Source organism: Alosa sapidissima, chromosome 18 (genome assembly GCF_018492685.1).
Source record: "Alosa sapidissima isolate fAloSap1 chromosome 18, fAloSap1.pri, whole genome shotgun sequence".
In the NCBI taxonomy this organism is placed as follows: domain Eukaryota; kingdom Metazoa; phylum Chordata; class Actinopteri; order Clupeiformes; family Clupeidae; genus Alosa; species Alosa sapidissima.
Window position 1 is genome coordinate 11,728,283 of NC_055974.1, and position 16,296 is coordinate 11,744,578.

General features: G+C 38.9%; 1 protein-coding gene, 1 long non-coding RNA gene and 1 other non-coding gene across 3 annotated transcripts; 1 reads left to right on the forward strand and 2 right to left on the reverse strand.

Moving 5' to 3' along the window:
• Positions 1 to 8,682: 8,682 nt before the first annotated feature.
• Positions 8,683 to 9,942, reverse strand: LOC121690368. Its single transcript, XR_006025051.1, has 2 exons — positions 9,726 to 9,942; positions 8,683 to 8,991 (listed from the first exon to the last, which is right to left on the reverse strand). It is a non-coding gene; the product is annotated as an uncharacterized LOC121690368 (long non-coding RNA).
• On the reverse strand, positions 8,900 to 8,981 carry trnas-uga. The gene has a single exon. It is a non-coding gene; the product is annotated as a tRNA-Ser (tRNA).
• On the forward strand, positions 9,351 to 16,296 carry zmat2 (zinc finger, matrin-type 2). Its single transcript, XM_042070879.1, has 6 exons — positions 9,351 to 9,464; positions 9,920 to 10,010; positions 11,889 to 12,012; positions 14,422 to 14,495; positions 14,834 to 14,979; positions 15,820 to 16,296. Exons 1-6 carry the CDS (start codon positions 9,447 to 9,449, stop codon positions 15,958 to 15,960), a joined length of 594 nt encoding a protein of 197 aa, XP_041926813.1. The 5' UTR covers positions 9,351 to 9,446; the 3' UTR covers positions 15,961 to 16,296.

Genomic DNA, 16,296 nt, shown 5'->3' on the forward strand with positions numbered 1-16,296 from the left:
GTGTACTGGTTAATGAACAGAGGTTTATTGGTTTATGAACCCTATAGTTGTTACGTGGAGAGTTTTCTGTCGTCTTTTCTGTTGGGGTTTTCAAGTTTTTCAATGGCATGATGTGTTGTCATCAGTGCTTTCACTACCAAAGACCTCTGCGTTGACACTGGACAGCTCCAGAGCGATGTCCAGTCCAAATAGGCCAGCTCCCAGCAGCACCACTGACTTCCCAGCAAAAGGCTCAGCACTGCGATAGGTATGGCTGTGCATTATAGTTCCTGCATTCAACATAGTAATATATGGATGTGCCATGCACAATGAATAGCTGAATATCTGGCAGTCACATCTCAACTAACAAAATGAATTATGGTTTGTGAAAGAATTTGTTCTTGAGAACAAGAGATATTCGTTTGGTGTGCTTGGATATTCACAGGCAGACAGACATATCTTGGCATCTGGATGAATAATAAAAAGAATCATGATTGCTAAAGTGTAATAGCCAATAAAATCATAAATTCAGTTTTTATTACTTTAGAGAACAGCTCATTTAAGTGATGCTGGAGCCCTTAAAATAAATGATTAACTAAATACTCTCCTGGATCTGTAGCACAAGATCCTGGGCCCTATGCATAGGCAGTCCTGATGGGCCCCAATAATAAATATACTAAAATATATTCCAGACTTTTCAAGGGCCCTCCCTCCCCATGGGGCCCTGGTAATCAGTACTGGTTTTACCCCCAGTCCGACGCCCCTGGGTCACTGAGGGCATTCTTATGACCACGGTCATTTGTTTTCTTAAGACCTTCCAAGAATCAATTCTTCTTCCAAGAATTTAAGTGTCTAATAGGTAACTGATAACATATTACAACAACAGCGCAGTTCAGGAATTGTACACGTGTGTGTTAAAGTACAAGTGGCCACATCTGGGCATGAGGTAGTATTCCACAAACCTTTTCAATCTTCTGCTTCTTTGCACACTGGACTTTTGGTCTATTGCTTATCCTAGCCTCGCCATGTAGTGATCTTGCACTGTATTTTATTTAATGTATTGTCTATCTGTGTTGTAATACTGTCTCCATTGCTATTTATTATCTTGTGGGTTGTGTCGTTGGTTGTGTGTTTCTTGATACCTGGCTGCAACTTTCAGTAATTTCGTCCTATGGGATAATAAATTTGACTTGACTTGACTTAACAAGCTGTAGTTTTCCACAAGCTGTGTAGAGTATATGCTACTGACACATAATCACTGATAAGAAATAATTAAATCCTCATCTACCTCTCTTAAAAAAACACCTAATAAATGCCTAGCCGGTTTCAGGGTGATATACTCACCGGTGAACTTTTCCAGATTGATGGAATGTAAGGGTCAAAGAAGTGTCCAATAATGAGACAGAAGACATAAATTAAATACACACAGGATTCCTGAAAAACTTTTCCCATTCAACATTTCTGAGATACACATGTAAAGATATGTTTTTCGGAGACTGACATAATTCTATACTGAAACTAACCCATTGCACACCATGACGGCATCAAAGCGCCTCTTGAATGCAGTGCTGGGATCAGAACCAGGCCATGCCATCCATTTTCTACCTTCACTGGTTTGACGGCATCCACTGTTGTCTCAAACTGTAAAAAGGAAATTCACAACTGTAACAATTACAGTTTAATTAATATAGTTCTAAACAATGAAAGCACCACAGGTCTTGGAGAGCATGCAACTTCGTTTCCCCCCATATTTTCTCCATGTTGAACACCGTTTCAGTAAGTGCCCCTGACACATTTACCACCACTCCAGCAACACCAAATGAGCATAAATCTCGACCGGTAACCTATATTGTTGAGGAAACAACCGTTTCCAGTGCTAATGATGAACTCGAGCTACGGAGACAGTACATGTATAGTGTTTTGGATCATGTAGGTTTAAATGGGGACCATGGTGACTAGTCCCCATCAATATTTTGAGATGACAAAATTGTCCCCACCAATATTTTAGTGAACTCGTTTGTGCTATTTGGACTGATTCTGACGGCCAGGGCGACAATAAAAGAAACGCTGTAATTTGATTGAAATTACAAGTGATCTTCATAATGTTTGCGCATTATAATCATGGTGTGTGTTTCTGCCCCCTAAAAATGAACAACATCTGAAGTTGGGTCACGCCAGTTTGTTGTAGGCTGTTTTGGTATGTGAGGCAAAAAATAATCTAGACTGCATTGTTCAAGGCTTGCATTCGATGTGCTTTCTCATGTCATGGGCTATCACCAGTTAGTTAACTTGGACATCAGGATATCAGTAGGCTGTTATGATATTACGATAGACTAATTGATGTTGTCAGCTCTCCACGGTATCAGTGCTGATGAAGTAGAATATTTTGCCCATCTATCTATCTATATATATATATATATATATCTATATATCTATATTATATCTATATATATATATATATATATATATATATATATATATGCACCAGAGGAGGCTCCTTCATTGAGGAAAGGGAGGAACACCCTCCCTAAAATTTCAAAGAAAAATAAAAAATATATATAAAGTGAATTACTAATCTGATAAATTACTGTTAATATTACTATTTAAACACTTTGAATGAACAAAATCGTTCCCCTAGGTCAAAATTCCAACAGCACCCCCTATCGCAATTGAAAATTACTGTATGGAGGAGCTTCCTCCTCAAGCCCCTCATTGAAGTCCATTATAAACGCCTCAAACCCCAGCGGCTCGTGAGTCACATCGTTTTCCAAGGGAGGAAGCTCCTCTGTACAGTAATTTTCAATTGCGATAGGGGTGCTGTTTTTAGCGGCAACGGTGAACCAATGAGCAGCTAGCTGCTCTCCAAGAACGTTATCGTAACACCCCCAATTATCACCACTTTTGTTCGGAAATTCTAAAACAACAATGTTTTTTAACACTTCAAAATAACATTTGCTAAATGAACCTTACATTTTTTGGTAGCCATAGGTGTGTAGATTTGAACAAAATCTGGTTTGGGAGCATTTACTGCCTGAAATATCCGATTTTGTTTACCACGCTCAGAGTTATAGTGCTGGCCTGATGTGTGGCCTACACGCAGCCTTACAACACTGTTTACAGCTCTTCGAGTGACGGTAAAATGTCATTTTTGTCACTGCTGGCCTGTCACAAACGTGGACAGTTCAGGGATTTGGTGATAAAACGTTTTTGGATAGTTATGCGTTGTTATAATCATCCAAGTTATGCCTTAACTAAACAATTGTTAAATAATGTTCTTGTTGTTAATATGTTCTTGTTTTCACCGTTAACTGTATCTTTGGATGGTAACATTGTTAATGAATGTTTCAGACCATGATGAATTCCTTTAATGACGTCTTCAATAACATTTGCCTTTCGAGTATAAATTCCCACTTAGTGCTAGCTATTACAACCTGTCTTTAAATTATAGCAATTTGGCTTTAAAAACAATAGCATGTTACAAATAACCACATTTAAGGTCTATTTTTTAATGGTAAATAGTTACATGGTTTTATAAAACAAGTGTCTATTTTTAGTGTCACGGCCCCGGTGGGGTTCCCGTGTCGCTACTCCCTCATGGGGGTGCAGAGTTCCACCAGGGCACCAGGTGTCTCTCTTTTATCCCAGTTTCAGGCCGAGAGAATGAGAATGTCAGAACATTGCCAGTTAAAATGCTACATAGTATATGTGTTTTATATTATATTATATTGTTCACATATGCCACCAATACCATCACAACCTCACATTTGCCATTAACACCAATCAAGTGCACCTTCCTTCCTCCGTTATTTTTTTTAACCACCAGCCGCCACTGATATGCACTATATTATATATATTATAATATTTTTTTATATTCTCTAGAGTTCATAATTACAAATAACCTAACATATTTTGTCATTTGAATATATTGATTTTATTTGACTTTTTTAATACCTAACTTTAAGATCATGATTACATTGTATTGTAACTTGTGTCCGTGTCTGTAGGTTATTTGTTATGTTCGATTATAGATCACACAGACACCAGTGAGAATGTTAACTTATGTATCGTTTACTTATCATATCTGAACTTTCCGCTGACAGCCCCAAGTAATCAAACATCAGTCAGGCATAACACAATGCTCTTAGCACAATAGAGCAACTCACTGCATCACAATTCAATAAGTGAATTCATAACTGAACGCTAACATAATGCCTTACACAAACGCTTGTGTGCAGACATAACACAAATAATATATTATTTGGAAATTAGGTGTGTATAAGGATATAAAGATGTAAGGCATAATGTTTGCTATGTCATTAGTTAAAGTAAATATTGGAAAAACCAAACCACTTGATCTTGTCTCATCTTGGATCGCAGAAGGTCAATCATGTTCATGTTCATTTCTGGTGACATGCAAGCATGACATGAGCTAAAAGGAAGTAGGCTATTTTTTTATATGTAAAAGTTGACAATAGTTGCGCAGCGTGTTACTCAAGTCATTAAAAAATAACGGTGAATTAACTTCATTTCATTGCCTCGGTTACAGACACAGACTTGAGAGATGCAAGTCAGCAGATCAGCTATTATTTCTTGACATAAAACCTGAAAAGGAACACAACACGTTTATCCAACTGCTGTTCCTGCAGTTCACTTGCATGGAGTTTTTTTCTCTTCTCATGCCCTGATAGTTCTGTTTGATCTTCTCATCAACAATATAAGTCTCACTAATTTGATGCAAGGGAGAGGTGAGGGGCCTTGATTAATTTGCGGGGCCCCTATACGCAACGTGTGTAGTGTGCGTATAGGGCGGTCCAGCTCTGACCCAGAGAATGAAGTCTCTGATATAGTCCATATTGTGGCCAAAGCTTAGCAAATACTCAAAAACACAACATTTAAGATCATGATTACATTGTATTGTAACTTGTGTTCGTGTCTATAATATTTTATTAATATTCTCTGGAGTTCATAGAGAAGTAGCCTAACATATTTTGTCATTTGAATATATTGATTTTATTTGACTTTTTTAATACCTAACTCATGATTACATTGTATTGTAACTTGTGTCCGTGTCTGTAGGCTATTTGTTATGTTCGATAATAGATCACACAGACACCGGTGAGAATGTTAACTCATGTATCGTTTACTTATCATATCTGAACTTATCTGAACTTCCCGCTGACAGCAGTAATTAAACATTAATCAGTCGGCATAACACAATGATCTGAGCCCAATAGAGCAACTCACTGCATCACAATTCAATGCATAACTGAACGCTACCATATAATGCCGTACACAAAGGCTTGCGTGCAGACATAACACAAATAATATATTATTTGGAAATTAGGTGTGTATAAGAATATTGAGATGTAAGGCATGATGTTTGCTATGTGATTAGTTAAAATAAATATTGGAAAAACCAAACAACTTCATCTTGTCTCGTCTTGGATCGCAGAGTGTCATGCAATGTTCATTTCTGGTGACATAGATAGATAGATAGATAGATAGATAGATAGATAGATAGATGCAAGGGTAAATTCAAGACATGCAAGCATGATATGAGCTAAAAGGAAGTAGGCTATTTTTTATATGTAAAAGTTGGCAATAGTTAAGCAGCATGTGGAACTATACTCTCATTCCAGCGTAATAATCAAGGAACACCATGGGCGCAGCAGCACAGTGATATCATGCAGCACCTGAAAATAGTCCCCGTAGGCTAAATTCCAGCAACAAGGTTGAGCTGCAGCAGACAAATTAGTTAGTGACTGGATTATTACGCCTGAATGAGAATATAGTTCCATGTCAAATCAGCCTAGAAAATCTTATTGGCCTTATTACACTTTCTAACTTGAGAAAAGACAAGTTATAATTAGGAAAATTACCGGAAATCTTAGTTACTTTTAAACGTGATGCTAGCAGGCGAGATGCTAATGGTCTAATCCGATTTAATGATCTATGCTAGGCTGGAGCTAAAAGTGGTATCGCCAGACTCAGAGAACGGCTGGATGAACTGGAGAAAGGTAAAAATCAATTGTTTAACTCAAGGGGAGGTGGAAAATGAGTGTAATTCCCCAAATGGTGGATCTCTGCCTCTTCCTCTGTCATTCACCATCTCAACCTCTTGTCTGCCTGTGTCTCTCTCTAATTCTCTTTGATCCTCCTCACTGCTTGCCTCATCTGATGATTCGTCTGTGTTCTGACTCTGTGTGGTAGATGGTACTGGAACAAAATCTTCATAGTTGTCACTCATGTCACTGCCACTGCCCTCTGGAATAAAAGGACACTGCCCTAAAGCACTCATGAGCAAACCACTTTTCTTTCTTGGTTTTCAAATTTTTTCTATGATGGCTGACATATGGGCAATTTTCAAGAATATATTGGTTAGTTCCTCAGCAGCAGAGTCGACACTAGCTCTTTCGTTGGTGAATTTAGAGAATAAGGAAGTGAATAACATGTTTTCTATGTGTATACTGTTAGATATAGCTTCATACTTTGACTGACTGTCTTTTTTACATTCGTGTTTCTAAAGAATGGGGAGCATTTTTTGGTTTTCATTTTGGACTATTCTGTCGACGTTCAAGAGAATTTTGATTTGACAGTGATCTGACATTGGTACTGTAGTTGTGGCATGACCATGAAAGCTTTTATCTTTCTATGTGGCAGATCTGTTAAGCCATAGTCTATGACACTATTACCTAGATGTGAGCAGTATGTATGTCTTCCTAGCGAGTCCCCAGATGTTCTTCCATTTAAGATGTATAAACCAAGATCTTTGCATAATAGTTGTTTTCCACTTTTGTTAGTTATGCCATCAAAACTTTCTCTGATAGAAGCGACAATGACATCTGTCATGCCCTTTAACGGCGCAAAGCGCGACGTCAAAGAATGCATCGGTATTTTGACAGTCAACGGCGCATTTGAAGGAGGCTGCTTGCGAGACTATGGAATAGTCATTCCACTAAACCATGCTTTACTAAAACCTAGCATAGCCTTTACGCATTTGCACTCGTCTATTATTTGAACTCATTGGCAAAGTGAAATTAACTTCACCATGGTGTCAGTCAACGACAAGACAGTTATATGCAATAAGTTACTTTCACTATTGACTGACAATGGGTTACCATCGAAAACATAGGCTGGAAAAAGCAACACTTACCCTAATATTGTGGTGCCTGAGGTGCTCGTCACTGAGGCAACGGATCTCAGTCTGCATAGCCTGACTGGTCTTTTTCAGGTCCCTCTGGAGCTCTTCTCTTCGACTTGTCTGAAGTGCCGTGCCCCCCCCCCCCCCTCTCTCTCTCTTTTATTGGCATGACAAAAAAACATTGTGTTGCCAAAGCTTACACATGTAGTATAATTGTAAAAGAAAATGTAAAAAATGATAATACATAATTATTTAAATGTATACTAATTAGGCAAAATAATACAGTGAAATGTAGGAAGGAAAGGGACTCACCTTCTCAATCTTTGACACTGTCAGGAATTCAATTGTGCCCTCCCAACAAATACGGGAGCTTGTCTTCGTTGGGTAGCATGGGGAATTGGGGAGCAATCTTGCCAATGTGGTCAAAGAATTTTCTCCTAACCAGGGAGTAATTTTTACACTCCGTGAGGAAGTGATCGAAAGCGTTCAATAAATTCCACTTTTTAATGTCATAAAAGTTACATGCCTATGATAACACTTTACAGCTGTTCAATATGATCAATCTTTCAATTGTGTTTATCTGACGCACTGAAGCTGCATGCATTGTTTTGCTCCGTTTAAAATGTTTTTGCGTAATTGTCAGCTGTGAAATGAAATGCATTCATATTCCACTTTTAATGTGTTATGGAAAGGCCTGATTTACATGCACTGTTGAAGCGCAGAAGAGCTTGAATTTCCCCTGGGGATCAATAAAGTATCTATCTATCTATCTATCAGTCATTGTGTTTGTTTTTCATAATGACATTTGAGTTCATGATTTTAATAATTTTCTTTTGTTGAGTATTTTCTGGTTTACCTAATCACTGTTTTCTCAATGCAGAAACATGGCCTACTCACAGCAAACAGGATGGTCTTCTGCTAATGTCTGTAGGCCTGTTGCGCAGGCTTCAGTCTCCCAAGCAAAAGAAAGAGTTTTGCTATATCCCCTTCATAAATTATGTCCCACCCCACCAGAGTTTAAAATGTTAATCCTTCAAATAATTTGGACATGATAACAGAACTGGGTAACAGAACTTGTAAAGCTCACCAGTCAACGTCACCTTTTATCTTCTTTTTTTCTCACCTTTCCACTTTTAGTATAACACTCCTGCACCTTCCCTTCTTTACCTCTTGGCCTCTGCTCCACACAAACTCACAGCGAGCAGAAATGGTGAGGTAAGCCTGAACGGAGTTGCTGCATCTTCCATATAAAAGAAAGCTTCTTGTCATTAACAGGTGCATAGTTTTTAATACAATCAAGACATGGCGCCATTTCATTGGCATTTTGTCAACCCATCCAAAACTCTTAGCTGCATTTAGCGCCCCCTGCTGTCCAATGTGTTATCACCAGGGAAAGAAAATGAACTGAAGCACAAAGTAGCTTATGGCAGAGCCGTATGCTGACCTCTAGAGGTGAAACGGGGCAGCATTCCGATGTAGAATTCAATGACAATACACCATAATCTTTTATTGTGAGGCTACATGGGTTTATTTATATAATCCAGAAAAAAGTGTTGAACAGGTCGTGTCAAAATGTCCTTTATTGTTGGAAAGTAGGCTAATCATGGTACGAGGTCCCATCCATGACGAGTGGCCAGCTGGAGCTCCCAGGTCTTGGTCGCGAAGACGGACTGCCACGGACACGTTGAACGGTTGTAGGCCTAGGTTGCAAGGCCGCTGAAGCTCAGTTGTGTCTCGGACAGTAGATCAGAATTGTTGTAGATACAGTCCAAAAACAATCGCTGCGAGCAGGGTTCGAACCTGCGCGGGGAGACCCCATTGGATTTCAAGTCCAACGCCTTAACCACTCGGCCATCGCAGCTCCATGCCTTCTATACGGGGACAGAAAAAAACAAATCTATTTTGCTATGAAAGTGACCTAACATTCTTCTCGAAGAGTTTTTCTAGCCATTCTTTTCCATTTCAAAGTCAAATTCACCACAGACGCATACATACACGTAGCCTACATGTCTCCTTCCAGACGGACAGGACAGAGGAACCTCTGCAACGTAAAGGTTTTGAACCCACAACGTTGCTAGTTTTATGGTCTCAGCGTTGTTACATTGTTGGAATGCAAGCGAAGAAGCAAACTTTCTGAAGACATAGCCAAATGAAGCATCATATTTTGGAATTTGTTTAAAATATATAACGCATTGAACGTAAACCTCCAATCATGTTCCAAAAATTACATTAGGTGGCGGTAAAGCACTAACAGCTAAGTCTACCACAGTAGGCCTACACCAAAGAAGGAGAGACGTGCCCGGAAGACGGGCCATAACTTGGAAAAATGGCGTCCGGCAGTGGGGTTCGTTGAAAAATCTCTTTGTAATTTAGGTTAAGATGTGTACAGACAAATCATTTTACAGAAAAAATGCAGATAACGTTAGAGAAAATGTATTTATTTTAATTTTAATATAAATAGTATTTATATGTCACCACAATAAACGTCAAACAAGTAAGCTAACGTTAACTGTTACCAAGGAGTGTTTGCTGTTAGCTCTTGCTACACAGTCTCTAATGTTACATTATATTCTCGTTGTTTGTTAAAAACGTTAACGCCGGGTACCTTTTGAGTTACTAACATACCAAGGTTAATAACGTTAATCAGGGCTGTGTCAGTAAATGTAGTTGCTGGAGCTGCGTAGAAGCCCCGGTGTCGTATGTTTTCTCTGTATATCTTCTATCAGTTAGCCGAGACATTGTATATCGCCATATTATTATTCGAGTAGTCAAATATGTTAACCAACACCTCTCTTACAGAACAAGGCTGACTTTCGGCGCAAATGGGACAAAGACGAATACGAAGAGCTCGCGCAGAAACGCCTAACAGAGGAGAGAGAGAAAAAAGATGGTGAGTGTGATTTACTTTCGCAGTAACTCGGTATAATTGATAGTCAGGCTTCCTGAAAACCTTTCATCGGTGGAAAAATGTTTTATGTTTGCAACGTATGCGACGTAGAGCCTGTTGTTATCCCTCGTGTACATATAGTTTCTCCTGTTTAGTTGTTTTGTTTACCGAAGAACATAATGAACACTACAACAGTGGAGCTGTTCTCATCAGTGGTGGAGGAAGTACTGAACCTCAGTACTTAAGTAAAAGTACAAATACACAGAGAAATATTTACTTTAGTAAAAGTAAAAGTACCACAATGACAACCCTACTTAAGTAAAAGTAAAAAGTACCTGCTTTTAAATGTACTTTAAGTATTAAAAGTAAAAGTATTTGCATAATGATTTATTCTCTTAATATCTATATTCTAAAAGGAAAAATCAGTATGGGCTGTGGCATTTTAATTAACCTAGTTTTAGGTTATACTCGACTAGATAGTTTTAAGTTAATGCAATTGTCCTTACCATCTGTGGCCCAGTTTACATTCTGACCTACAATTCTAGAGACTGTAATTCTGGTTATCTACTAGGGTGATCTGCTGAGTAATATCATTCAGCAAAACACGAGAGCCTGAAGTTTAACGGGGTAGACGAGGGAAACGTCGGGTGGATCGTAATGCCAATTATGCTGATTGAACAGAAAAGTTGCTGAGAAAGGTGTCTTTATGATTAAGTTCAGTTTCACTTGCGCAGACGCATAGACATTGAATGAGCGCTCACGTTACTACCCCCCAATTGTAGGCTATGCATCTTTATTTAATCACACACAATTAAGGAATATTTCCTAATCTGGAAAATGTTACGTTTTTTCCGGCCACCGGTTCATTAATAGTCTACCATTCATTTGTGCCGCAAATGATCAGACGTGTGACAGAAGCATGGGCATAGCCTGTAACTTCGCTGATCCGCGGATAGCAATCTCATCGGAGAGGAGGCCCTAACGCTGCAGATAACAGACAGAGAAAGGCACAGAACACAGTTGCATGTACAGTGTAGCCATGGGTCTGGTGAATATAGCCTACCGAATGCAGATGGCTACAAGCTCACGCTTTGCCTGGTCTAGACTAGAAGCTTATGTTTCTAAGAATGCACGTAGCGCTCCAGAATCTTTGGTAGCAACCCCCCGGTAAAACAAACGTGTTTGTCAAGAGAAAAAAAAAACTGATCATAAAATGTATCGTAAAAAGGAACGATGGTGTTGTAGAAATGTAGCGGAGTAAAAGTACAGATAATTGCTGTAAAATGTAACGAAGTAAAAGTCAAAAGTATGCACTATAAATTTTACTTAAGTAAAGTACAAATACATGGAAAATTTACTTAAGTACAGTAACGAAGTATTTGTACTTCGTTACATTCCACCACTGGTTCTCATGGCAGTAAACAAAATGGTCACAATTGCTCAGTACAGTCAGTCTAAAAACAGACCCTTTGTTCACCTCAAATGCAGTTGTAGTTGTGAGTGTGACAACTCCACAGTTGGCACTCAGCTAGCAAGGTCCCAGTCAGCCAGCTTGCCAGGACATTTGTGTGATCATCTCTTAATGACTCATAATAACTGCTGTGTTAAAAATGACTGGTGTTGATCATGCCAAACGAAACAATTGTAGCAGTTGCCAAATTTGACCAGTTACATTCTTATTGTTCAACATTCATTTTTTAACTTAAACTTTTTCAAATTAAGTATGTTGAGTAACTTTTGTTCTGTACCAGCAAATGCAGAATATGGACCACCAGCTAAACAGATGTCTTATGGAAAATGTTTTGCAATAGCATCATATAAAGGAAACTCATTCAAGTGTAGGAATGGTCTCATAACATCATTGATGTTTAATCATTTTAGGCAAGCCTGCGCCCCCAGTCAAGCGCGAGCTGCTTCGGCACAGAGACTACAAGGTGGACCTGGAGTCGAAGTTGGGAAAGACCATTGTCATCACCAAAACTACTCCCCAGTCGGAGATGGGCGGGTATGTGACCCCTAACAGTTTTCTGATCACAGCATATATTGCAGAGCACCTTGCATGCGAGGTGATTTAAGGCCATGACACACCTACCCAATGGCCGACCGTTGTCAGAAAATGGCAAGGTGTCTTGCCATTGTTTTGACAACCTTATGCAACATCACAAGATTTATTTCCAAACAGACTTGCAGACTTTTTCGCCGAGATCTTGTAAGGACTGTCGTACCCACTGTGTGTAGTTGCATAAGGTGGTCGAAACAATGCCAAGGTGTGTGCCATATTAGAGTTAGGAGGACCAAAGAAACATTACATTAAATTTACATGTTGACAATGAGTAGGCTAGTTGTTGTTGGTGGCGTTATTGCATCCCTTAGTTATGCCTACAATGCACAATTGTTCCCTCGCGATTGGAATCTCCTGTAGCCGCATATGCATTTCAAGACATAGCGACGTGAAATGCCACAAAAAGCGGTTTGTGAATAGGTCTTAGTGAGTTAGGAGTCCTCTCGACTTCTTTTAAGCTGTCCCAGACTTAGGTGCTATTTTTAGGGTTAAAATGCTTCGTGAATTACTCTTAGTCAAAAAAATCAGGAGTCCTAAAGTTACGAGTGACACGCCCATTAAGAGTTTCTCCTAAATTTGCCAGTTAGGAGCTACTTTTAGCCTTAAAATTCTTTGTGAATACAGGCCCAGATTGCTATTGGTTGTAGCTGGTCGTCGAACTGAAGGGGAACTGTTAACTTTTACATAACCTTAATTTGTTTAAATGGTAGAATTCTATTTGAATGCAATGATAGCCAGTCATCTAGCTGTCACCTCAAGGTATAAGTATATATACTCTTTTGATCCCGTGAGGGAAATTTGGTCTCTGCATTTATCCCAATCCGTGAATTAGTGAAACACACTCAGCACACAGTAAACACACCGTGAGGTGAAGCACACACTAATCCCGACGCAGTGAGCTGCCTGCAACAACAGCGGCGCTCTGGGAGCAATGAGGGGTTAGGTGCCTTGCTCAAGGGCACTTCAGCCGTGCCTACTGGTCGTGGTTCGAACCGGCAACACTCTGATTACAAGTCCGAAGCACTAACCAGTAGGCCACGGCTGCCCCATCCCATGTCTATTCCATGTTGTTTTAACCTAATGTATTAATGAGATTTTTTTTTTTTATCTGTAAGGAATGTTGGAGTCACTATATTTTAACGCAGCAGTAATGAGTTTTCATGAAATTAGTAATGAACTAAAAACCAACAGGCTTGTAATGCAAACAACAATGACAGGACAGGTGTCTCTGAATTAAAGTTAAAAAGAAAAAAAGCAAATACTCTGCTTACTGATGTATTGTTGTGGCTATTAGGTAATGCACTATAAAAACTTGTCTTACATTTCTCAGTGTTTTTTACATTGATCTCAGATCTTCAGTTGTGTTTTTCCATTTTTCACTTGATTATATGCCATCACATTTTCCCAAATTTAGATCTAGAAACCATTTTCTGCTTCAAAGAATGTGTTGATGGTCTGTGTCAGAATTCCCTGTCATCATGATGAAGTATTTTAAATATCCACTAATATCTACCATAGTTCATGCTGTTCTCAAGAATGACTGAACAAGGAGGCTACAACGGGCACATAACCGAAGCGTTCGGTTCGTGTAGCGTCTGCTGCAGCAATGGCTTCCACTGTAATCAATGGAACTGGCTGCACCAGACCTAATGGCGATGTGTACGTTCGGAAAAAAATAGAGCAAAAACAATTTTTATGCTCCGCAAATGTAGTGCTTCACTTGCGGATCTAGTGTAGCCTGAGCCTGAGATGAAATGAAAATAGTCAGCATTTGTTGAAGGCATGACCTAAAAAAGTGCTGGAGAAAAGGAAAAAAATCTGTTTATTTGTTTATTTTATTTATTGTCTATTTTTATTTTGTGTACACAAATAGCAGTGTTCTTTCTGCTTTCAGATATAACCTCCAGAGTATATGCAGAGCTTTGTCAAGCGGAGGTCCGACCCTTCGGGTGATTCAGATATGATGTCAACATGCTGACATACCGTCATACAGTATGTGTGAACGACACCGACGCACATTAACAGAATCTCTGTGTGGTCTTCGCTTCGTTCAGACACAAGCTCATTTACATAATGTCCGTCGGAAATACTAGGATGGGAGCAGTAGAACAACCGGCTAAGTTCGGACTTCCAAATGACCATTTATGTTGTTCAGATATACGGCTCAACCGTTTAACATCCGCAGAACCTCCGGTCTTACATGTAGGTCTGAATGCAGCTACTGTTGTTAGCACTCAGCACTGTGAATGGGTTGTGACTGTCTTTTGGCAGTTGACCTTTTTTTTGTGGACCACTTTAAAGTATGAAGTTTTTTGTTTGCTTGTTTTTTTTTGTTTTTTTTTTTTACTCAAGGTATTACTGCAATGTATGTGATTGTGTCGTGAAAGATTCCATTAACTTCTTGGACCACATCAATGGGAAAAAACGTAAGTGTACTTATTTATTTGTTTTGTTTATTTACATTAACACATATTTGAATGAAGTAAATGTGCCTCTGGAATATACATTTACTTACAGTAATAGCACCATTATAGTATCCGTTAGATTGATGATTCCATGTTAATATAAGTGGATCTAGCCACTGGAGTCTCGCCACTCCAGTTTGTTTTGGAAAAAAAACAAGTGTTTGGATTTTATGTTGGGGATAATGGCCGCAATGGTCTCCTGATATACGAAATTAATGGATGAGGCAGAGACTACGAACTCCACAGCACAGAGCTGAGCACATAATTTCTCTGCCAATTTTATGTTCTTTCTTTTGTAGATCAGAGAAACTTGGGAATGTCTATGAGGGTGGAACGTTCGTCGTTGGACCAGGTTAAGAAGCGCTTTGAAGTCAACAAAAAAAAAATGGAAGAGAAGCAAAAGGAATATGACTTTGAAGAGCGGATGAAGGAGCTTCGAGAAGAGGTCTGTGGTGTCAGAAATAAATACAAAATAAAAATGAAATAATAATTAAAGCATGGAAATATCATACAGATGCTGAATCTAAATCTTGGAAAATTGAAGCAGTGAAAGACTACAGTCTCAGACCCTCTCACATTTAAAGACAAGTCAGAGCTCTTTAGTCACAGACTATGATTTTGCAACGACTAGGCATCTTGCAGGGTCACTATTTACAAGACTGCAGCTAGATTCCTTTTAATTATTTACCATCGTCCACTAGATTTCAACAGGAACTCAAACGATAGCCTACTCATATCAGTCATATTTTCGTGTTTCTGCAGCATTGTTTCACGGTGTACAGTTTTGTCACGTGGAATAGCTGACTAATAATTTGTAAGAAACAAAATAACAAATAATCATATAGGCTACAGCTGTCACCTACTTTGCCTCTTCCTGTTTGGTTTTGGAGAGTGGTCACTATTGATTTTTATATTGTTCACGTCACTATTTGCATGAGCCACGACTGAAAGACTTGTGATAGGCTAATATCAAACATGTTTGATATTGTCATAATGGCAAGACTAGAAAAAGACTCGGACTGACTTAAAACCGCTCAGATTGACACCTTACACTAAGCGGTCTAGTTGGCGGGAATGCGCCGGATTCCAGTAAAACTCGCATGATTTCATTCCGACTTTGGAAATGTAGTTGCCGACTGTGAAATCTCACTAAAATCGTATGGTGTAAGGCCAGTATAAAAGTGGCCAGGTCAATATGTCAAAAGTTTGACATTCCTTTTCATTCATTTTTTTATAATCTTTTTTTTTTTTTTTTTTTTTTTTTTTTTTTGTGTGAATTGATCAGGAGGAGAAGGCTAAAGCTTACAAGAAGGAGAAGCAGAAGGAGAAGAAGCGGAAGGCAGAGGAGGATCTCTTTGAAGAGGATGATGAGATGGCTGCAGTGATGGGATTCTCAGGATTTGGCTCTTCTAAGAAGACCCATTAGAAATATATATTTTTTTTTTTTTTTTTTTTTACTAAGTGAGTTAGTAAGACCTGTCCTTCTCAACTGCAGTATTCAGTTGAGGTTCAGCTTGGCATTTCCCTTTTTATCATGGATCCAACTGTAAAAACTTATTTTATTTACTCATTCTCTACATCTAAGTACAAATGAAAGCCTTGGTATGCACCAGCTGTTTGGATAAGGCACAGGTAGAGTTGATGTTTGTGTAACCACCACCAAAACCAAGAGCCGTGTGGTGGTGGTGGTATGTTTTCGTTGTTATGATCTCTTATTTGTAATTTAATGGTGATTTTATATTAAAAATAACCAAAAAACTGA

Excerpts from the sequence above, each read along its gene's own strand:
- zmat2 (XM_042070879.1), top strand. Across the intron at positions 12,013-14,421 it reads CCCCAGTCGGAGATGGGCGG|GTATTACTGCAATGTATGTG; the intron begins GTATGTGACCCC and ends TTTTTACTCAAG. Across the intron at positions 14,980-15,819 it reads TGAAGGAGCTTCGAGAAGAG|GAGGAGAAGGCTAAAGCTTA; the intron begins GTCTGTGGTGTC and ends TGAATTGATCAG.